This window comes from Microtus ochrogaster, chromosome 6 (assembly GCF_000317375.1).
Source record: "Microtus ochrogaster isolate Prairie Vole_2 chromosome 6, MicOch1.0, whole genome shotgun sequence".
Lineage (NCBI taxonomy): Eukaryota > Metazoa > Chordata > Mammalia > Rodentia > Cricetidae > Microtus > Microtus ochrogaster.
Genome location: NC_022013.1, coordinates 20,626,027 through 20,650,624, shown reverse-complemented (window position 1 = coordinate 20,650,624; position 24,598 = coordinate 20,626,027). Strand labels below are relative to the sequence as shown.

Below are 24,598 nucleotides of genomic sequence, written 5' to 3'. Positions count from 1 at the left end.
CGCACACCCACCAAGCCGGCAGCACGGGAGGCCCGCGCCACCCACTGTCCCGAGCCCAGCGTAGCCCGCGGGTGGCCGCCACCCAGGCTAGTGTCCGCGCCCAGGCGCGCGCTCCCCCGGGCGGCCGCGGCGCCTTTAACCCGGGAGGCGGGCGGAGGCGGCGGGCGGGCGCTCAGAGGAGGGCTCTTTCTTTCTTCTTTTTTTGAATGAACATGACGTACTACAGGAAACCAGGCGCTCCAGCGGAGAATGAAGTAAGAGGCCGGGCCCCCAGCCCCGCGCCCGCCCCCTTCCTCCCCGGACCGCCCTCCCGCCCTGCGTCCGGGTCCCCGCCGAGCCGCCGCGGCCGCCACCGAGGTGCCCGGGCCCTCCCCGGCCGCAGCAGTCACCGCCGAGCCGGGTTCGCCGAGTGAGCGCGAGGACGCAGCCGCCAGCGCCGCACGGAGCAGAGGAGGAGAAAGGGTGCGCAACCCGGAGGCGGGGTGCGCCGGTGGGGTGCAGCGGAAGAGGGGGCCGAGGGGGGGGGAACTTCGTAGCAGTCATCCTTTTTAGGAAAAAGAGGGGGGGCAAACCCTCCCCCACCACCTCTTCTCCCGCAGCGCACCACACACAGCGCGCGGGCTGCTCACTCGGCAACGGCGGCCCCGGCGCGTCCCTGCTTGTATTTATCAAGCTGCTCCCACCCCCCACCCCATTTTTCGGAAAACGTATTGGCCTTTCGGAGTTTAATCAGAAGAGGATTCTCGTCCCCGTTCCTCCCCGCTCTTCCATCGTCCCCCTCGCGTGTCTCTGTCGTGGAGGGCTGAAGCAATCCGGTGGCTACCGATCCATGCCTGCGCTCGAGCGTGTGTGTGAGAGTGTAAATTGCCGAGAAGAGGGGGAAATCACAGGACTTCTGCAAATGCTGGACTGAAAATTGTAATTCATCTGCTGCCGCTGCTGCTTTTTTGGCAACGCTGTCGTGCTCTTGAAATCTCCGGTTGGAATTCCTACGGGTTAACATTTTCAGTGAAGCCGAAGTGTGGGGACGCAATCTGGAAACCCTCTTGATTTTTACTCCACCTAGCCCCCCACCTCCAACTACTGATTCATTGCAAGTTTCAAAGAAGCTTATACAAGGAGACTTTTGAAGATCAGTGGTGTCGTTGCCTTATGTATTTGTTTGGGTTTTACCAAAAAAAAAAGAAACTTGACAGAAGATCATGCCGTCCTTAAAAAATACAGTAAGTTTTTTTGCACAGGAATTTGGTTTAATGTAACTTTCAACGGACGCATTTCAATTTTTCTTTTCTTTCTTTTTCTTTTTTTTTTACTTTAAATGCATTCGAACAAATTCAGTTTCCAGACAGTTTAATTCGTTCTCTTTAGCGTGTAACTTGTAGCGGATATGCCCTTCCTCCCCTGAGAATATAAAGGAGAACACACCTGATTTTAACTTGCTAGGTCGTCCCGCCCCTCACCTTTCAGCATTGCGGAGGAAGTAGAAGGATATTAACGCAGCTTAATAAATAATGTGCCTCATGAAATAAAGAGCCAAAAGGAATTTGAATAAAAATTTCCTGCATCTCATGCCAAGGGGGAAACACCAGAATCAAGTGTTCCGCGTGACTGAAGACACCCCCTCATCCAGGAATGCAAAAGCACATCCAATAAAAGAACTGGATTATAACTATCCTTTTTTTCTTTTGGGCCGTGGGGCGGGAGTCGGGACGAGAAGTGTTGTTGTTACCTGCAGCTTTTTTGGGGGAAGGATGGCGCAAGCCGGGAGAACAGGGTATGATAACCGGGAGATCGTGATGAAGTATATCCATTATAAACTGTCACAGAGGGGCTACGAGTGGGATGCGGGAGATGTGGACGCCGTGCCCCCGGGGACCGCCCCCACCGCTGGCATCTTCTCCTTTCAGCCTGAGAGCAACCCCACGCCCGCTGTGCACCGGGACATGGCTGCCAGGACGTCGCCACTAAGGCCCATAGTCGCCACCGCTGGGCCTGCGCTCAGCCCGGTGCCACCTGTGGTCCACCTGACCCTCCGCCGGGCTGGGGATGACTTCTCCCGTCGCTACCGTCGCGACTTCGCGGAGATGTCCAGTCAGCTGCACCTGACGCCCTTCACCGCGAGGGGACGCTTTGCTACGGTGGTGGAGGAACTCTTCAGGGATGGGGTGAACTGGGGGAGGATTGTGGCCTTCTTTGAGTTCGGTGGGGTCATGTGTGTGGAGAGCGTCAACAGGGAGATGTCACCCCTGGTGGACAACATCGCCCTGTGGATGACTGAGTACCTGAACCGGCATCTGCACAACTGGATCCAGGATAACGGAGGCTGGGTAGGTGCATGTCTGGCTGGAACTAGTCTGGGCTTTGCTCTTAAGACTGAGATGCAGAGGTTGGGGCTGAGTAGATCCTGGGTCAAAGTAAGCTATGGAGCGAATGAAATAAAATCAAGTTTGTAGCTTTGCTCCCCGAGCCCCTGCCTCTGGTTAGATCCCACCCTGCCAACACTATGCTAGCTCCTGCCCGCAGACTGTGAAAGAGCAAAGGTCCAGCTTTTTTGATCCCCTAGGATTTGGAGCTAAACCGTACCCCTTCACTGACTCCCAGCGTTACTTAAAGTCCGAGTAGCTTGTTGCAGATGTGTGGGGTCCTGTGTAGAACCAGACCTCCAGTCTTCTCCCTCGACCTGCATATCGTTAGCTCCTCTGGCGAACTAATGACTGAGGGGGTCCAACTAGTCAAACAGGCTCCACCAGAGGACGCAGGCATACCTTTTCTGACTCACTTGGGAACATTTTCCCAAAGAAAAACAATACAGCCCCCTTTCCTGGAAATTATAGCTAAGCTTGTAACAAGGTAAGCTGGCATGCATGGATGTTTGTGGACTCCAGTCTGCGCCAGAGTCCCACTGGGCATGGTGTGTGCACCCTGGAGGACAGGCTGTGGGTGTTCTTTCCGTCGGCTAGTCTGCAGGGGCTCCAGACATGGTTCGGAAGCTAGCATCCATTTTAATACCCTTTACTTATCTCTACATACAATCTACGTTGTTTTGTCATCTCCACTGCTGAGTGGACTTGCATCTAGGGTGTCTGCGGAAGATAATGACCCCTAGCTGTGGAGTGTCTGGCCCTGACTTAAGTTGAAATTATTAGTATCCATAGCTTTGATGAGCATCTATGGAGTGATAATTTTCTGATATCTTGGGAAATCAAACTTCCATTATTTTACCATGAGATTTAAGCTTTTTCCTGGTTCCGGACAGGGGCGTAGTAGGGAGCAGACTCAGGCTTGTTAAACCTAAAATAATTGAGTTACAAAAAAAGTCAGCAATCATTGTCTGACATTTTTTAAAGACTTTGTTTTAATGAAAAAGATTTTCATTTTAGTCTTGCCTTGGATAGTCTCAGGAGAACGACTAACTTTTTATAGCACCTAACAGGAGCAAAAAGTCTATAATTGACTACAGGTGAATCAAATATCTAGAAACACATTATGTTTTTACTACAGTTTGCAAGGTGTGCTAATATTTATGGGCCCCAAACAGAAAAAGCCAAGAAAAATAGATGATTGATGTGAACATCTGATCTTATTTGGCCAAAGTTGACAAAATACTGTTGGCACGGTTCAAGACTTAAAGGTAAAATTAACTGAAATATCCAAGTTTACGTGCCTGAAATTCACATGCCCTTTGTGAATCGCTCGTTTGTTGACATCCCACATGATCAGACTGTTGGCTGAAGGATGGAAACTGAGCTTGTTAGATGTTTAGTTAAGTAGGTGGCTGGTAGTTCAGCCTCTGTAATGGGGACTTCAGGCTCCAGAAGAAGCCTTCTAAAGCCAAAGTAAAACAATTTAATGGTTTTGTTATTTCATATTTTTATGAAAAAAATCAATCTGTTTCTCTCTTCTTGAAGGAAACTCAAGGCAGTAAGTGTGTGGTCTTGACTATCAGAAAGATGTGGGAAGCAGGACCGTCTGCTTCTGGGGAAGCTTCAGATGCAGCCTGACCTCTGCTGTCAGGTTGCAGTGTGTTGATGAGGCAGGCGACTGAGGTTTCTTTTTAAATGAAGCATCTCCTTTTTCTGTGTTCGTCATCAAGTTTTTGTTGTAGGGCCTATCTTTGTGGTCCGCAGGTATCTGAGGTTGATCAATGCATTGACTTCATGTTATGAAGCCAAACCACAATGGCATACTGGAAGAGATGATAAAAACTTTTTTTTTGACAAAGCCTCTTATAGCAAACATAAGTCACAAAGAACCACAAATGGCTGATGGTAAAAGAAAATGTCTAATAGTTTCCAGAGCAACCATAAATGGATGACTATGCTGGAAAAGAACGGAATTGGCAAGAAAAGACTATGTATCAGAAAATAGAATCATATGTAAACATTTTGGAATAAAAGTGGTAGCAATTGAGAGTTTGTAGTGATTGGTCTATCAGCCTATGGTTTCAAATGTGTCTTATTAACTTGAATTTTTGTTTTAGGCATTTAGCGTATAGATTTCGCTTTAACCTTACGCTAGGATTGTATCTCTAGTATGTTGCACATTGCGGTGATGTTTTAATAACAATAGCTAAGTTTCAGCAGACAGCCTGTTTTCTTGATATGAGAAAATGATGTGGGAATGGTGGGAATAACTTACCATGGTCATTTACAGACACTTTAGACTTGAAATTACTTTTTTCACTTCTGCTTCAAAGACAGAGTGCTCCAACACTGGGGAAGACTGTGTTTCATGTTTCATTACAGAGAAAACAGTCCTTGGAAGGACCAGCTCCTGCTAGAGAATCCCAGAACCTGCAAATTAAGTAAAGAGTAAAGAAATAATTGGATATAAGGCAGAATATGGCTTATACCCAGGTCTGAAAAAGGCTTGCATGCTGTCCAGAGAAAGGCAAGAAAGTTAGAAAAAGGAGCTGGCAACTATTCTAGAAAACGAGACCTGGGACCTTCTTGGGTGGAGACTCTCAGGCTCCAGCCTAGTGCCACTGAGTCAGAACCTTGGGTTTCTCTGTGCATTAAAGTCAGAGCTGCTGGCTGCCATGCCTGACGCTTTCCAGATGTGGGTGGATTTTTTGTTTCTTTGTTTGTTTTTGTTTTGTTTTTTGAAGGATCAATCTTGTGACAGATTCTGTAGACCTCTTTCCCGTGGTCCACGTGCAGAGTGTTGCCTGGAATCTTGTTTCCCAGATGCCCACTGCAGCAGTCTGACCCCCAGAAGAAGCAGAGAATGGGGGGGGGGTGTTAAATAATGGCAGCTCTGCTGCTCTCAAGAATGTTCATCACGGTGATGAACGCAATGAGTTTGCGTTGGCATTTGCATTTACATTGGCCTCGTTAAAGTGAGGTAGCTTTTCCTTGCCAACTAAAGGGAAACTCATTTCTATGTACCCAGTAGATGTCAGCTTCCTTTTTATTAAGTAGTTAGTAAGAAGTTTCCCCTTTCTGAATACAGTTCACATCTACCAAAACATTTGCCTAACTGAAAGCATTGCCCTTCTCATGACAGTGGGTGAACTACATGAAAGAACACCATTTTTCTCGTGGCCACTATCAACTGCCATGGCCAATTTTGGCAGCAAAATGATAGGATTAAAAATAGCATTGTGATGATCCAGTCTTAAATAATACATTCCCTGATGAACTTTCCTTGGGAAACTGTGTATCTCTGACTGCTAGGAATCCCATGACCACTTTCAATAATTTATTTTGTACAAAAAAAAAAACCCCTCATGTTATTGGTCTTCGAGTTTTGGGTCATGTGCTGTTTCTGGAACTTCATACACAAGAGTTCACTCAGTTCTCTTCTGTGTTGGAGTGTTTGTTGCTATTCAGTAGCCGCTGAAAACATTTCTTCTGTGTGTCCTATTCTTTTAGTTGTGCTTTCTAAAAGGAGCGGATTGTTCATTTTAACAACCCTTGATTGAACCGGTACATGTCATATTGTTTAAACTCCATAGGCCATAGTTAGCTATCACATAACAGAAATCCACAGATGGGGTGGGGTAAAGCAAACCCAATTCTTGTCGTTCTTTTTTTAATTTTTCCTCTTCCTCTTGTCCTTGTCCTGTTTTGTGTCCTGGAGGGATGCTGAATCCACACAAGAAATGCATGGGTGGGTCTTTGAGTTGTCACTGCAGAGGGCCCCCCACGCAGTGCAGCACCTCACTTCTGTGTCCCGTAGCGGGTTAGCAAAGCAGGCGCATTTGTACAGGAAGACAACACTGTCTTTGTTGTATACAAGTATGAAGTCCCCCCACCCCAGAGGTTTCTTGGGAGTCAAAGATTCTGCTCGGCCTTTTTAAAGTAATCTGATATATTACCTTTTTCAGGTATGGCAGTGACCTTCTAATCTGGTCACCCTGGCCCCTCAGATGACTCAGTGAGACCACTCAGTGAGTCCAGATCCCTATGAAGTGTGTCTCTCGTTAGTCTTAGCGTAATTCAAACATGTGCACTTAACGGCTAAGCAGGTGAGAAACTGTTCAAGGACTGGGTTTCCAGCAGACAAGATGTCAAGTTTCATGTATGCCAGGCCCTAGATTAGGTTGGGCATCGGGGAAGGGAAGCTAACCTAACCTGTATAAATCACAGGCTAGGTATTCCTGTGTCTTAGTGAACGTGTAGTGACCAGGAGCCCTATAAGCAAGAACCTGGACTTAGAAAGAAAAAGACAAATACGTTGTTTTGCATGTGCTTCAGCTTGGACTTAAAGTTGTTTCTAGTTACATGCTTGTTCATGTGTGCATTGGGCTGATTTAAATAAGGGACCAAATGCAGATAATTAAAGAAACTATTCCACATAGACATAGGATTAAGAGAACTGAAAGGTTGGGGAGGCCCCTTTTTAAGCAGTAATCCACTAAACACTGTTTATGACCATTGAGTAGAGTACAGCTTTACAGAATTTCATTAAAGTGTTTTAAGGAAAAGACAATCAAAGATTGCTCTAATTAGAACACATTATTTTGAAGAGTTGTCTTCAATAATCCTTTCTCATACACAGAAAGATAGAAGAACCTTTTGAACCAGACTAGAGACTCCCTCCCACCCCCAACCCCAGCCTTTTTGCTTTGGTTTCAGTCCTAGTACTATGCTGTTATCAGATGTTTCTCTTCTGAAACGTGATGCACAATTTGCAGGAATTTGCACTCCACTTTCACTGCGTTCCTTAGCAACAACAAATGGTGCCCGTGGGCCTCTTTCCTTAAATGTAGATGGGGAAAGTTTTAACATGAAATGGTTCTTTTCCTTCTCATACGGTCTTCTGCAGGTGACGCTTCTGAAGGGGCCAGTTGTGTATAGTACCAGCACTGACCTCCAGTGGGGTTCTGTGTCTTCTCACAGGTACCCCGGGTATAGCTCCTTGTCACCGTACAGCAGTTGAAGGGTAGAATCACATGGAGAAGATGGCATTGCATCTAGAGTCTTCCAGGAGGTAGAGGTAGTGAAATTTCCCCAAAGCCACTGTACAGTTCACCAGAGCCTGATCTTGACACAGGCAGCGAGGCAGGCAAGGATTCTGTTTGACAGGTGCTGCTCCTCCCCTCCAGAGATCATGACATCCACCTCCAAGCAGAGAAGAGCATCAGCAGCCATAATTCTTACTTGCTGGGATCCCTGCTGTGGGCAATTCCAGCGGACTATTGAGCTTTTCATATGCCTTGACTACCCAAAGTAGGTTACCTATTGTACAGACTACTTCCCCAAACCCACCCTCCAACGTGTTTGAAAGGGAACCTCGCTGCCGTGCTGCCATGGCCACTTGGTTTGGCTCCGTGGGTGCTGTGCTTGGGTGATCCAGCACATTCCCTGAGGATGTTGATCATGGAAGTGAGCCCCACTGCCTTTGCACATCGCATGTGGAGCACAGACTTCAACAGCGAATGATCAGGAAGCGTTGAATTTCTCTTCTGCTGTTTGTTTTGCCTTTTAGATTTTGGGACTAGAAAGTATTCCCTTTTTAGTTAATAATCTGCTCTCTGGGGTTTCAGCACATGAGTCAGAAGCTTATGACTGACTCCCTCCGCTCTTTATTACGTCTCCTGAAAACAACTGGAGAGCCCACTGTGTCAGGAGCAGCTTTAATTTTTCAAAGGGGGATTTTTTCCCATTGAGGCCAATATGTCTTTTCTTGTGACAGTTCCAATTACTATATATCTCTATTTTAAGCTATCAAAAACACAGTTAGGCTGCAAAAGAATGATGGGGAGTTTCCAGGTGTTAGTGGATAGTGCCCCACACAGGTCTGCGTTGCAGCTTGTGTTTTGTGGTCTCTGTCCAGCTTTCATAATAGACAGCCAAGACTTGCACTTTGCAGCATGGTGAATTTTATATCTATGTTATGAAGTCTGAAATTGAATTGCAGCCAACCCTTCCCCTCTCAGCTACATCTGAAATTTTCAAAGGAAGATGGGAGAATTGTTAGTTCTCTTAATTCCATACTTATCTAGTATATAATACACATCCTTATTACCGTTAGGACAGAAATAATGTCAACTGAGAATTGTATCATCAACTGTACATGCTGATTTATCACTTAGTGTGGGTGCAAATAGTTCCATACAGGATGGTAGCTTTGGCACTTCTAAGTTCAAAGCTCCAGAGCTATTTCTAGGTATTTCCTTTCTGGATTCTTGCCGGCATTTTTTCTTCTTCTTTTTTTCACTGAAAACACAGAGAAGAGGTTTGAAAGTATTTTATAACAAAATTATAAGTATACAAAAGCAGAGCCACTTACTGAACATTGAAATGGCAACAGCACAAGAGTATTTATCTGAGAAAACATTAAGAGCAATGAATGGCTGCCCATGAACTGTAATGTTACGTTCCTGGTATCTGGGATAATGGTGGGCATTCAAGGATTTAAAGGATGCGGTTATTTAGAAAAACATAGATACTAACCTCTTTGTTTTCACAGAGAAAACATTTATTGGACTCTAAATATAAAAAAAGCCCAGTGCTAGGTGTCTGTTTAGTAAGTGTTTTAAAGAACAGACATTCAGGCTGGGGCAAATCTGAAGTAGCCACAGTCCTTGCCATTTTAGCTGATAAAGTTAGAAGGAACCTCATGGGACACAGAGGGCTCCATGTGGGGGACAGTTTTGAAACAGAGAGATGGGAGGGAGTGTTTAAGGCAGTGGGACCCGGAGCTGTCAAGCGGGTGGATGTGTGAAGCCTCTAGAGAACTGGGAGACCTGGCTCGATTCAAGCATCACGAACATCGCGGGAAGAGCTTATCTTCCCAAACGAAGAGAGTTGTAGTTAACTTGACAGATGTTGAAAGGATGCTGTGACAGAGCAGGATGTGTATGTTGAGAAGACTGATGCTGGTTGAGGCTAGACCAGAGAGACCAGGTAGGAGTGTGAACCACATTAATGGGAATGGGGGTGTGTAAAAGGCTGGGTAGATGGGGATTGTGAAGACAGGACAAAAATTTGGGATTCTGTGAAGAATGAAGGACAGGAAGAATTAGGGGACGTGAGGTGTATACCCCTGGCTAAAACAAAACAACAAAACAAAAGCCAGTGTTCTAAAGAATGGCAGCCTGCTGGTCATGACAGGTAAATGTAATGAGTTTGACTTTAGTCTCTTTCATCTTGGGCCCTCACGAGGCTGTTCAAGTGGAAGAGCCCAGTAAGCAGAGAGACCTAAGGATCAGACGCTCAAGGGAAAAATTACCTGCCTTTATGCCTAAGCTGTGTGGTTTAAGGGAGCCCCATTGCTTCCCTCATTCACCAAAGTGGCCCTGAGTACTACGCTGCATCCGCCATTTTTGGTTACTGTTGCTCACACACCAGCTTTTCCCAGCAGTCTTCAGGATCAGCCCAAAGGTTTGCTTTTCTGAGTTTGCCTTCCCACTCGCAAACAGTAATTGAACATGAGCTTAACTAGTGTTGCCTGCTGGCTGCATACACCTCCATTTGTGATCTAAATTCAAGGGAGTTTGGGAGTCTCTGGAACTCCTGTGTGAACTGATTTAGCCTATTAAATTCAAGATGGAATCTTGCATATATAAGCAATAAGTGTTTTCTAATAAAGAGTCGGTTTATGAAATGAATGAATTAATAAAATTATATGTTAAGGGCACTTTGGGTGTTTAAGTTATTCTAATCAGATAGTGTTGTCTTAGTCTCTTAACGAGTGATCTGTGCCCAACTGTCACATTCTACTTGTTAATTAATATTTATTAGACACAAAAGAAGAAAGCGTACCAATGGTTTCCTTGTTATTTTTTTCTTCAAATTAAGAGAGTATATCATAAAGATAGAATCTCTTGACTTTGCATTATATGTTCATCAGATATTATTCTTCCAGTGCTGACGTTGCTGGTGGTCACATTCTGTTTATACAAAGTGTTGTGCACACAGAATACAGGCCTGTACCTTCTTTCTTTGTCCACTCATGTTTCAGATCTACCCCAGACTTGAAGCTCTTGATGTATGAGATTATTCATCACCTTATCATTAAAGGAAGCAAGGATTGAGCAAGGTTCTCACAGAAGGAGCAAGGTGGATTTTAGCTCTATCAGTGTGTAGCTCAGATATTAAGAGAATTGGAATGAAGCCATGAAGATAAATGATCTTCTCCGATAAAATCAAGCAGCCTGCTGAAGCTGGAAGTCAGTTCAGGTCAAGAAAGATGAGAGACTTAAGATTTCATTTCTAAAGACACTGACCAATAGGAAGTCACCTATAACACGGTGCAACCTGCAACAGGGCAGTCACCAATAACACGGTTAGCCCAGTAGCTTTGGCTACATTTGTGTTCTGGTTCAAACAGTCTCACAGCCTATCTGTGGTTCTGAGAGCCCTCATCTCTGGCATAATGCCAGCGTAAAGCCTTGCTGCTCATCGTGTGTCATCCGTTTGAGAAAGATCATATGATTTGTTTACTTGTAATGAAGGTTGACCATGCTTCTCCAGGGGCTTTTAAAGCGACGGATGTGTCAACTTGCAGATTTGTCCCCATGAATGAAACCACAAACAAATTCTCTTCTGTCTCCCCACTCCCCCCCTGCCTTCTTCTATGGCCATCTGTGCCTCGTTTTCATTGCCAGCCCCTCTTCAAGTGGCTTATCTTTGAGTGAATTCAGAAACTTCAAATTATAAAGGACACCCAGATAATTGGCCTGGTCTCCAAACTATCTGTCCCCTGAACAGCTGCCAGATTCCTTCTTAATGAATACATCCACTGACAGAGAGATGTGGAGCTCGCCCACATCCGTGAGAAAATGAGCTCCCCTGCTCTGCAACAGCTTGCAGCACAGGGGAAGCAATGACAGCCATTGCAAAAGTTCTCTTTGAATGTAGTTTTCTTTCCCATAAATGATACTTTGAGAATACAGTTAAGGGTTATTAGTTTTCTGTTTCATGCTTGGCCTGTGTGTGAGAATAACACAAGCTGTCACTGCAAATCAGTAGCTTTATCTGGTTAATGTGAGTGTTTAATATTTGGCTTGATTAAAAATTAACTGATGAAAGTCCGTGTCATTGGAATCTGAAAATGCCTTTTGTAAGGAATATTTCAAGGGCATGACCAATGAGTAAATTACATTTAAAACATGGGGAATTGAGGGGAGGGGTAATGTGGATGGAAACATTTGACTTTGTCTTAAAACCTCTGCATGTTTGGTACGGCAAAATGTTGGAAAGGACTGCCCTGGTTGTCGTTGTTAAGGACCAACGTGCAGTTTTACATTTGGCTTTAAGTGAACAATTTTTAATTGGTCATACAATTACTGGAGCACAGAACAGTAAATTGACTATTAATTTAGATGACTTCTTCACAATGTACTGTATTAATTATGTTTGTATAACAGAAATGACACAGGGAGGCAGATTTTGGGAGCTCATGGATTTAGAGGGTTCGGTTTGTGATGGCTTGGGTGTGGAGAGTACGTGGGGGATGCTAGTCTTAACCAATGGGGTGTGGGCAGGGACGAGCTAACCCCAAGAGCTGGCCCATATTGTCGACTTCCTCTAACTAGGGTCCACCTGCTCAAGTTTTCAGAGAGGGACTAAGCCTTTCAAATGTGAGCCTGAGAATGAAGAGAGACTTGTGGTTAAGAGCACTAGCTTACTCTTCCAGAAGAACATGGTGGCCAACAACTGTCTGTATTTCCAGTTCCAGCCGGTCTGATGGCTCTCTGGGCTTCCTTCAGAACTAGGCATGCAGGTGGTACACAAACATACAGGCAGGCAAAGCATTCATACACACATCAAATAATAAAGTAAAAAATGTGGGCCTATGGGGAATGTGTCATATTTATGTAAATGGTAGCACGAATACATAGGCCGGGTCTGGAGCAGGGTGGGTCTGAAGTTCAGTCCGCGTCTTGTAGGGCTCCAGAATCTGCCAGAGCTGAGTGAGGAGAGGGCTGGCACGGCAGAGGCATTTGTTAGGCCAGGAAGAGGTTCCCAGCCTGAAGGAAAAGCATAGTTAGCCTGATGAAGAGGGCAGTGTGTGAGCAGCTGACACAGGGTGTGGGGACTGAAGAGTACAGCCTGGCTGGAGCAGAGAACACCGGGCAGTGCAATCAGGGAGAATGCTGGGAACACGCCACACTGGCCAGTCTGAGACCTTCCGGCAGCTGGTGCTGCTGAGACCGGGCAGGAATGAATGGGCAGTGCCTGTGCCTGACCTAGGGAACGGCAGTGTGGATGCCAGGAACGGACTGTTTTGTGTGAGGAGTGGGATAGGAGGCAGGGGTTATCTAGGAAGATGTGGTGGTGTGCTAAACATTTCAAGTATCACTCATTTTCTTTTTGCGCTGTTGTGGCTTCCCCCGTAACTATTTCCAGAATACTGTGGTGAGTTAGTTGTTTATGAGTTCACCGGACCTCCAGCTCACTCTCTTAAACCGACATTGTCTTCTATGGCTACAATTCACAATGGAATAACCCTTAAAAGGTCAGTTAATAAACTTTTCTTTGAAGAAAGTTCAGTTATGAAAGGCAGCTGTCATAAAATCTTTCCTCAGGTGAAACAGGGACCAAAACTGTTCTGTGGAGTCCCCGTGTGGGCCTAAGAAAGGCAGGTACAGCAGTCTGCCTTCCCTGTGGATTGCAGACCCACATTTCCTGCATCTCCAGAGATACCTTCCAGTAGTGCTTTAGAAGCAGGAAGCTAGGGAGGTGGAGCTCTTGGCATTCAGGAGATCCACCTGCCTCCTAAGACACCAGATTGCGCAACAGGAATTTGGTCAAACCTATTTAATTCTGAAATTTTGTATTCTCTACTGCTCTCTATTGAGAAAAATTCAAAATAATTAAAATGTGGCTTAATGATATCATGTATGCCAAACACACACACACACACACACACACACACACACACACACACACACACACACACACTAAAATTCAGTCTCTTGCTTCTGGTTATTTCCCCTCCCATGATTCTGTACTTGTAAAGTATGTTTTGTGCTTGCTGCAGAGGGAAAGCTACATGTTTCCCATTTGATGTTCATACATGAACTCAAGACCCTGTGGGGACTTATGAGCCAGGCGGGTCTTGGACATGTAGCTCCTAAAAGAACAGTCCTGCCGGGCAGTGGTGGCGCACGCCTTTAATCCCCACACTCAGAAGGCAGAGGCAGGTGGATCTCTGTGAGGTGGAGGCCAGCCTGGTCTGCAGAGCTAGATCTAGGACAGGCTCCAAAGCTACAGAGAAACCCTGTCTCAAAACAAAAACAAAAACAAAAAGACTAATTGGAGATGTCTGCAATACCCCATGATACAATACTGTAAACTACCCACCCACCCTGTGGACACAGAGTGGAACCCGGTGATTACTAAGATGACAGCTCCTGGTTGTCACTACATAACCAGCAATTGTGCTCTTTTATTTACTTCTAAAAATGGGCTCCTTCTAGGTAAATAGTAAAAAATGGGCAAACATTCATTAAATTACAAAAAAATGGTGGCGCTTTTATCCTTAGGGTCATGCTGAAGTGCACGCTGACCGCTCACTCAGCAAGCATGCATGGGCTTAGTGCAGGACGGGAGTGCTTGCCCAGTGACCTGAGGGTTCTGGCCAGAGTGTGGCAAACAGGTCTTACTGCCGGGTGTGGTAACACATGTCTGCAATCCCAGCACCCAAGAGCCTGGGACTGGAGGATTGAAGGCAGTTGATTTGAGGTTGGCCAGCCCAGAACAACCAGAGAGTCACACAGTGAGACCTTGGTCTCAAACGACAAAGCAAAACAAATTGTGTACCAGGCAGAGCTGTCACAGAAAACACAGTAGTCAAGGCTCGTTCTCCACCCCTCGAGTCTTACAGCGTGGGGCCATCCGAGCAGTAACTGGGGAGCTGGCAGAACAGACGGAGGGCTGCAGAGGGACAAAGGCTGTGTGAGGGTGAACTCGGGTGTCGTGGGGGCTTTGCTGCCGTGCACACAGCAAAGGATGAAGGCTTTTGTTCACCAGCACCAGATTTAGTGCTCTGTCCTTACATCTACCGTCAGTTTGAAGCCAGTTGCTCTGCGGCATTAATTAGAGATACTATTTTTGGATCAGGTACTTCTAACACCTCTCCACTTAGGAATCTCCGATTCCTCTCTCCCCTTTGTTATTCATTGCAGCACTGGCCAATGGCCTGGGCTTTCAGAAGCAGGAAGGAGGAGACAAGCATTTATTGAACCCCCTTAAGTGCCAGACTCCAGGTTTAACCTTAGACATCCCCCAGAGTGGGAAGCAGCATCATACCCACAGAAAGCCAAGTGACTTCTCCCACTTCTCAGCAAGCCCAGCTCTTACATTTAGGCAACCCCACTGGTAATTAATGTCCTGGAACATAAAGAAAAATTTAAACGTTTAAACAGAGACCAATTAAAACGAAAGATTGATACATGTGGGGTTTTGTTTGTGTTTTATTTTCTTTAGGAAGCCACTCAGTCACCTGTATTTCAGTTACAAGGAGATGTAATCTTTCTCACATTCTGGGTTCTAAACAGTCTTTCATAGCTAAGAAAATTGAAGCCTTTAAAGGAATCTTTCCTGTTTCTTTCTTTTCTGGCTCCAGTATCTGTGTAGCTTTTGGAAAAATGAGTGGTCACCATTGCTTTGACTGCTGCATGCTTCCAAGGGCCAGCGTATTCAGAATGAGAACGCCCCCAGTACTGTTCCTGATCCAGGCAGTGATTCACCAGCCAATTGTAACCTGCCTAATGCCTTTAATAGAAAGGTGGGAAAGTCTGTGGCCACACATCCGCTGTGCTCCTGACTCCCCGGTTGTTCCTATTTTAGGCCTGACCTTTGTGGTTTTTTCCAGAGTTCAGGGATGGAATGATACGTTGCTCAAGTTTACAGGATGATGTTGTATCTCTTTTTAGAGTTCGCTGTAAATTTTGTTCTACTCAGAAGCAAACCCACCTTCAGTCAAGATGCTGTTTCCATGCCTGCATTTTAATGTGGGTGTTTCAGCCCAGAACAGGACAGTTTTCCATAGTAACTCTTGAGCAGGATACGCGGTGTGTGTTGACTTACAGGGCTAAGGGGGATCCAACATGAGTCAGGAAACTCCTTTCTTCAAAGAAATGTAGACAACAAATTCTGACTAGAAAGGAAACTCTTCCTACTTCCTTATTAAATGTTTTTGCTATTGTTTGTTTTGTTTGAGATGAGGTCTTGATGTACAGCTCTGTTAGTCTGAACCTTGTCATGTAGACCAGGCTGGCCTCAGACTCACAGAGATCTGCCTGCCTCTGCCTCCCAGGTACTGGGATTAAAGGTATGAGCCACCACACCTGGCCAAATGTCTCTTTTCTTCTCTATTTTTATTAGTTGATATATTTCTTCATTATTGAGCATAGATGAGTGAAATATTTAAATAACTTCAAGTTCACATGCAGAATGTAAAACTCGAGTCACAGGCAAGAATCACATGTGTTGAGCATTTTAGAAAAGAATAGATGAATACAAACTTAAATATTTTTTTAGGTATAACATATTAACAACCTTTGAGAGCAGACAGTATACTTCTATTTCATAAGAAGTAAAAAAAAAGGGGGGGGGGGGAGAAAGCGTTATTCAGGTCCAGGGAAAATAGTAATCTTTCATTAGGCAAGACAGCTCAGCGCGACCTCTGTGGTAAACGACTGAACAAGCCAACTGTTTATTCTTGTTTACTGACCAGCGCCTAATTTATGAGGAACAACCCAACACTGTAGTTGAAAAGGCTGCTGTATTTTTAACCCCTAATATCCTAGTGAATTCACACCATCAGTATCTTTGTGCTTTTAGGAGATTTTGTGTAAGAAGTGTAGCTTTAAGACAGAGGAAGAATTTAGTTTCTGTGTGAGAAAGAGAAGCCCTGCCCCTTTGACCTCAATTCTCGGGGTTCTTCCTAATGACCCTGAGAAGTAGCAGCTTTTGGTCACAAACTGTAATTTGTGAGTACAAGACTTTCCCAACTACAAAACGCATCCGAGATCTCTGCTGACTGGTGGCCATTCCACACGACAGTGGGGTTTGTTGCTAACATTTATGGCTCGGGCTACCAAGGACTCAGCCACTATTTCCCAGTCAACTTGCTAAGAAATAGGCGTGTGTGTACACAACATTTACCAATTTTACCACTTTTTATTGTTTTGAGACAGGTTTTTACTCTGTACCTTAGGCTGTTCTAGAACTTACCTGGTATTCAAGACTGTACTTCATGTCTTTAGATCTCAGGTAACAGGCATGACTCACCATGCCTAGCTAAAATCATATTTTACTTGTTTGTGTGGCCCTGCATATTGAACCAGAAGCTTCAAGTACACGAAGTGTCTTGGTGACTGTTGTACTGTCGTGATCGACACCACTACACAGCAACCCTTAGAGATGAAATAATTTAAATGGGATCTTGCTTACCCTTCTAGAGAGTCCATTATCATCATGGCAGGGAGTGTGGTGGCAGCAGATAGGCATAGAGCTGGAGCAGTAGCTGGGAGCTTACATCTGGATCCTCCAACAAGGCCACACCTACTACAGCTAGACCATACCGCCAAATCCTTCTAATCCTTCTCAAATAGTTCCACTCCCTGGTAGCTAATGAACCACTGGGAAATGTTCTCATCCAAAGCACCACACTGAGCAAGGCCCTCCCGCTGAGCTGTATCCCCTGCCCATTTTAACAATAGTGTTTTCAGTGGTGCATAATTGTCACCGTTATCCATCACTAGAACCTCCATGGCCCCCAGATGACCCCTCCTTCCCTCCTTCCCTCTCAGGGGCTACTCTTCCAGCTCTGTACACAGTGGAATCACACAATCCTTGTCTTTTTATGCGCAACATGTTTTGCTTACCCATAATGCAGCACATATCAGAATACCAGTTCTTGTCAAGGCAGAATAACGTTTTAACCGATTTGTACTTAAAAGATATTTCTTTCAAGATTAAGTGTTGATTTTTTTCCATTAGCAAATTATGACAGCAAATATATCACATTAAAACTGAGTTAAATAATGGAGGTCTGAAAATTATTAGAACAGTTGTTCTAAAATCTGATGGTGTTTTTTCCGTCAGTGTGGCCAGCTGTCTAACAGAAATAACTAAAGGTGGGGGGTAGATAGTTTTATTTGTCAGGTTCAGAGAATTGAGGTTCTTGTTCTTAACCCCACTGGTTCCAGGTTGATGGAGAGGTAGGACATCGCGGCAGCAGGAGAGAGGAGGATAAAGCTATTTACCATGTGACAGGAAGCAGAATAGAAACATGAAGAGGTTCTGGAAAGCTATCCTTTCAAAGACATGCCCTCAGTGATCTGCTTCCTTTAGCCAAACCAACCTTTCACTACCTTCCAACAGCATGTTCAAGGCTTGAACCCATCAATGGATGTAAACACCGGTGAGGTCAAAACCCTCATGCTAAGGCTGTTTGTGGAAATGCTAGAGGTGAGCTTTAATAAACACCTCCTAGGCACTTCTCAACACAAGCAAGTTGTCAATCAAGGCTTATGTCTGTAGGCGGGGACTGCTCATTCATTCCTGACTGTCCAGACTTGAAATAATCACACAGAAACTATACAATGCTGTTTGGCCAAAAGCTTAAGTGTATTTCTAACTAGCTCTTACATTTTAATTAACCCATTTTTATTATTTTATATTTTACCATGAGACTCATGATTTGCCGGCAAGGTTCAGGCACGTCGGTCTCCTTCGGCATAATTACATGGCATCACCTGACTCCACCTACTCCCCCCCCCCCCTTGACATCTCTGTTTGGACTTCTTATCTGGCTTTACTCTGTTCAGCCATTGGCCGAAAGCAGCTTCTTTATTAACCAATGGCAATAAAACATATTCATGGCATACAGAGAGGAACCCCACATCAGATATCTCTGTGCTGTGAAGAGCAAACTGGACGCTGAACAACATGGTCTTCTGCAGCTCTCTGTGTGGAGCAGACTCCAGGGCCTCAGGGGTCCTTTTTGTCCCAGACAGGAGAATTTCTCACAGCAACACTTAGAGAATCCAGGAGAAGTGGGTAATGATTTGCAGAAAGCTCCATTCTCAATGGTTAGCATTTTTCGAAAGTTTAGACTTCAGCCTTCTGAAAAATTCACTTAGTAAAATGATTCCAACTCTCCATGAAAGAGAAGGAAAGCAATAGCAGAGTTAAGGCAGCGCTGGCTGGCCAGATCTAGTCTTCCTCTTTCCTACCTCACTCTGGAGAGTGGAGAGTTGGTATGAACCCTCAGGTCGAAACAGAACGGCCATATGACCTGGGGTTTGGTGGGTCAATATTTTTTTTTAATAAATGGAGTTTGCCGTGTGAGAATGCAAAAAGACACCACATGTAGATAGACATTTGGAGGTTCCTGTCAAGCTTAGGAAGGGCAAACAGTCAGAGTGACCAGAATATGGTGGAACTGCAAAATTAAAAACAAGATGACCCAAATAACTGTCACACTAAGTTCTTGCTGCGCACCATGGACAGCGAGGGAGGGAGCCACCAGCTACTTCCCTGAGGACAGTATTGCTGACTTCACTGTTTGGTGGGTAAAGGAAAGCAGGAAGGACACAGACGGGGGACAAGTGTCCAGATTCAGGTGCTGAACAGCCTGACCAGTCTGAGGAATTAAGAACAGCCGTTCATAGCAAATAGCCTAAAAGGTGTTTCCAAGGCACGCTCACAAAGGTTGCACACGGCATTTGAGGGAAGTGGGCATGCATGACCAGCACTGGGCGGACATGTTTAGCACAGGCACATTTAGAGCAGATGCCCAATAAACATTGAAAGGCAGCTGGCTGTGTAGACATTGCAGGTCTATATGCAAGTGTCACAGGGACACCCCCAGCTGCCTCTGTGGCAGTGACAGAGCAGATGCTCTTGATACATCTTCGGTCCCCATTACTGCATTTCTTTCTCACAGCAGTCTGGGCACGTTGGAGTGGGTCATATATCTGCCTGGCAGTGATGACAGTCCTGAGGCGTGGAGAATGGACGAGCAGTGCTGATCGTGCGGTAAAGCTGGGTTTGAACTCAGCCAGTATCGGAATAGTTGGCGTTCTTGAAGACAGCTCAACCGTTTTGGAGTTTCCAGGCAGCTGCTTCTCTCAAGGTCCTGGATGTGATGACTCGGGCAAACACGAGCAGCCTCAGGATGTTGGGAAGGTTGTTAGGAAACCATTTATTTCACATAGACAGGACATCTGAGATGACCTTAGCAGAATTAACAATGGTAGTGATAGCAATAGCACAGCCTTTTCCCCGGCACAAGAAACCAGTTCTGTCATGAAATGGGATTTCCCTGGGAATAGCCTTAGAGAAATGTGTAGAAATGGGCGGGTGAGATAAAAATAACAAAAGATAAACAAGCAGCTGATTGTGTTCTGTTCTCTTGCACACTTGGCCATGAGTGATTTACTTCCTGCAGCTGTCATGTTGAGAGCCACCTCATTTACTCATGTGTCCCTTGGTTCAAAGGAAGAAAGATAAGTGGTTCAGAGGACTTTAGTGGAGTGTTACCTTGAATCTGCACCTCCATACACCTGGCAAAGAGGGAAAGTGTCTCTTAGGGTAAATGTTGACTTGGGAATGGAAGCCAAGGATTTTGTGGAATGGGGGTAGTGACCTTGGTTTCCCACGGTAAGCTCTCATGCACTCAGGTGTGTGTACAGTCATGGGTCATTAGCACCTTAGCTGAAGTTGTGTGTTCTTGCCGTAGGTCAGACTCTTGTAAATAAACTCTTGTCATAACAAAGGATGCAGCAGCCAGATGACATGGCTGTGCCCCCACTCCATTGCCAATTTCTAAGTGGGCATGGGAGGATTCCATTTTTTGCTTCACCATCCTGGTAGATGGTGATAAACCGTGGTGGCCATAGCATCGTGCAGGAAAGAGCGAGGCTTGCAAACCCAGTCAAGCTCTCCTGACTCCAAATCTATGCAAATTTACCTAACAGAATGCAAATGATTTCTCAGTAATTCGGGACCCAGGAACCCATGCTCATCTGTTTTCAGCCGTCTTTCTGGGTTTTGAGTGCAGCTACTCTGGAGGCAGGAGGCACATGCAGTGAAGCATGTTAAAGGAGGCTGGGAGGATCTGTGTGCCCCCGCACCGCCCCCCCCCAGTAGATACCATGTCTGGGAATGCATCCTGGAGCAGCAGCTTCTCCATCGGTGGCCACAGGTCATGCCCCATATGACTGGGGGACAGGACAAGGTCAACACAGAGTAATGCATTTTCAAAGTCCTTTATTTCTGCTCCTAGCCCCAAAATGTCTCAGTGCCACAGAGTATGTCACTTATTCATCACATACGCAATGACTATTTATCTGCTCTAAGCAGTGCAGTAGATACTGAAGAGAAATTCATGTGTCTTCCTAACTGTGAAGTTGTTGCACTCTGTAGCTCCTCCACTGGCCAGCGTGGTAACTAACCCCTGTACATGTTACAGGGTGTGTGAATGTTTTGAGTCTCATTGCAGATGTGTTGAGAATATAAACCATGTGCCGTGATTCAAAGGCTCTTGGTATCAATAAATGAATTCAGAAATGTTTTCTCAGTAATTTTCTTATTAACTGCATTTTTAAAAGATGATATTTTGGACATGCTGGTTTAAGGAGACTGCATCCCATGGGATCACTAGAAGGATTACAGTGGCATGCATGGCTCCCACAGAGTTTCTGGTGGGCAGCACTGGCGGAGGAGTCTAGCATGATGTAGTCACCTTTTCATTTTGTGTTAGGAGTTACAGAGAAAGGTAAAAGAAACCCTTTCTTTTCCCCACAGATGTGCTAGTTTAGATATTTTGCAGCATCCTGTATAACCCATAGTAGACTATGTTCTATCTTTATTTATCCCACTGTCCACTGAAGTAATCAGGCAAGCTCTGCCTTACCTTTATAGAGGAAGATGTGGCATACGGATGATTTGCCAATCTGCAAGATTAGAGCTGAGTTGGGAATAGAATTCCAGCCTTTAAACCACTATCTCTGTTGGATAGAAGATGGTTGGAATTATCCCAAAACTTCTCCATATGGATATTTTTATTTCTCTACCAAAGACAATAAAACACAGTCCATTCTGAAGAGTGTATGCCAGTTTGCATTTAGCTAACATATCAGACACCATATATATACATATATATGAATACATACACACATATATAAACATGTATATGTATATGTAAACTTGTCTACTGATAGCTGATATGACATAGTCATCACGGTTGTAGCTGATGCCCAGTGTCAAGGTACAACTCGTGTTGGGTTTTTGGGCTCATTGGGGAAGAGCAAAGGCAGGTTAGCAGGGTCACTGTTATTATCAGCAAGGGAAGGTTAGCAGGTCAGGTGAGCAGAGTTATTGTTACTATTAACAGGCATTTGTTTCTGTTGGAAATTATGACTCTCGTGTCAAGTTCTTGCTGTTATAAAGCAAAACTGAGAAGTTCCGATCAGGATTCAGTCATCCATGATATAGAACAACAAAGCAAGTTGTCTGAAACTTCAGGGTAGTGTGTTGTAACCAGAAAGTCATTTGACATGGGACTTGGCTTAAACATGGAAAGGTGTGGCCTGGGGAAGAGAAAGGCTGTAGGTAAGGCAGGTGAATGTGGCAGGGGAGATGTGTGTAGTTGGTGAGGGTACCACGGGCCAGGAGATTGGGATGTCTTGCTAGCCTCAGCAAGTCCATGCTATGGAAGCATGTCACAGACTTGGGTTAGAGTCTCTCATTATCGTTTTAGGTGCATGATTTTTGAAGGTTAGAGAATCCACAAGGACAGTACTAACAAGCTGTCAATCACAGCAGAGAGCTTCTGGCTCTTACCTCCCTCCTTTCTGCCATCTAACAGAGAGGTGTGTCATGTGACCATAGGCTCAGACTGTGCACATGACCCAACGGACCACAAGCGTATGTAGAATTACTTTATGGCTGTGACCCAAATATAGCAGTTGTAGGTGAGACCTAAAAGCATGTTTCCCTGCCTGTCTTTCTGAACTCACTCTGATCTTATCCTAGCTCTTTCTAAGTTCTCTTTACTTCTCCTGCATCTCATTAGTCTGCTGTAAAGCAGGTTCTAACCCGCCCCACAATGCACATTGATCAGAAGCTTTAGTAAATCACTGCTTGTTCTTTGTCTAAAACCATTTCTCCTACCCTCTACTTCCTACAGATTAAAGAGTTTCCCAACCAGAGATGAACAGCAGAAGTTTTTTTACTACTCTTCCTTCTTAATGACAGTATTTTAACTGCTTTTCCTATATTTGGGCCAACAAAAGCCCTTGGATCGTAGGGTAGTTTTGTGCTGCGGAGAGGGAGTCATCTCTGGAGCACATTCCCTCAGTGAAGGCCCCAGTTACCTCTTCTGCCTCATTATACTTTGCTTAGCACTGAGAGCCCTGGCGTGCTTTCTGTTGGAATGAAGAGATTGGCAGAACCACCCTAGACAACAGCACCGCAAAACACTGTGGCAGAAGGTTTGGTCTACATACCAAGGCAGCCAGAGTATTAATTGCATTCTGTGATCACAGAAAAGGCGCTGAATTATGCTCTCTGTAGTGTAAGAATGACAGGTGTTTGCTTTGCCATCTCTGTACACACTCCATCACGTGGAACAGAGAAGCCAGAGTTCAGAAAAATAAGTAAATAAATAAATAAATAAATAAATGCAAGGCATCTGAGCAAAGATCTCTGGTAGTCAGCTGGCTCTTTAAAAGAATCTAGAGGTGAGGTGAACTGTTTCATGACTGGAACCTGGAAAGATCAGATTTAGGGCAAGGAAATATTTATAGAAATTTCCATAGTCCATATTTCCATATATTTCCATTTGGAAATCTATTTCAAGTTTGAAATTAAATGTCGAATTGCCCACTAACATTTGATTCCCTTCCCTTTTGTGTTAGGATGTATATTAGAGAAAAATTGATTCTTCTGGTCCTGTATGTGTGTTTTTTCCATAGCCCCCGATAAAGATGGCCTCCAAGTGTCCTGGGCATTCCAGATTCTTCTTGTTGCCTTTCCCTGGAGCCTGTTGTTCTTTTTCTCAACTGTGTACACTCTTCACAGCCCACAGTCATGTATATATCACCCAGTATAATGCCTTTTCTTCCTGGCCACTCCTATCTCTTTTCATCTGTCTAGGGTGGTCCCGAAAGAATTCTGTGTGTTTACTTGACTTGCTTGGGAAAATAGATGAAGCAGATGTCAGCCCCTAGGGATTCCCCTGTCCTTGATGCTGCAATTCTACGCTGCTCCACCCTCCCTTCACAAGGCTGAAAAGGAGCAGTATTGCTGCTTGCTGCTACTGTGCAGGATTTGAGCTGAGGAAATTTTGTTTTAAAATGTTTAATGACTCAGAGGAAATTTCATTCTGGACAGGCGTTCCCTGCTGGAGGAGAGTTTGACTCGCTGTTGGGCCTCAGTCCCTGTCACTGTTTACTCCGGGGCTCTGGCTGGAGTGCCGAGATGCTTCTCTAAATGCCTTCCTCAATGCTAGGAGTATGAAGATGCTTCAGTTAGTGAGCTCTAGGCATCAGTTACCCTTCCCGACAGCCCTGCCCCCACGCCTGTTGCCCCCGCACACTTAAGGTGAAATGCTGTAGACTCTTCCTCTTCTGTTGTTGGTTGTGAGCATAGCCTTTATCTGCAGAGGCATCTCTCCAGTCCTCTCGTAGCTGAAGAAACCTCTCTGCCAGATGTGGGTTCATTTAGAGAGCACCCCGTTGGGGTCACACACTATTTACTCTTTTCCCTAGGTGTGGAAGCCCCTCCTCTTTGTTATCACAATGCAGCTCCTAATCTAAGCTACTCACAAGGGAAGCTCTTCTGACAGTGTTTTGATTTGATATTTCCCTTAATCGATTAGATTGACCATCTTCGTTACCAGAATGATTGTGTATTTTACCATGTAGAATGGACTGTGAGCCTAAGCCTGTTCAGAAGTTTCTAGCCTTCTTGGACTCTGTCAGAGCTTCCTTTCTAACAAGTGTCTATTGCTCTAGGCTATCATCTTTTAAGTATAATTTTATGTGTGGATATGTGTATGTGTGTGTCTGTACGTGTGGGTATGTACATGTGTGTGTGGGTATGTATATGTGTGTGTCTGTATGTGTGGGTATGTATATGTGTGTGTCTGTATGTGTGGGTATGTATATGTGTGTGTCTGTATGTGT

General features: G+C 44.9%; 1 protein-coding gene across 1 annotated transcript in view; it reads left to right on the top strand.

Annotated features, from left to right (window-relative positions):
* Positions 1–508: 508 nt before the first annotated feature.
* Bcl2 (BCL2, apoptosis regulator) overlaps positions 509–24,598 on the top strand; it is a 171,900-nt gene continuing 147,810 nt past the window's right edge. The window contains exon 1 of the mRNA XM_013346661.2: positions 509–2,327. Within this exon, the coding sequence (XP_013202115.2) occupies positions 1,569–2,327 (759 nt within the window). The 5' untranslated portion in view covers positions 509–1,568. The remainder of the gene's footprint in view (positions 2,328–24,598) is intronic.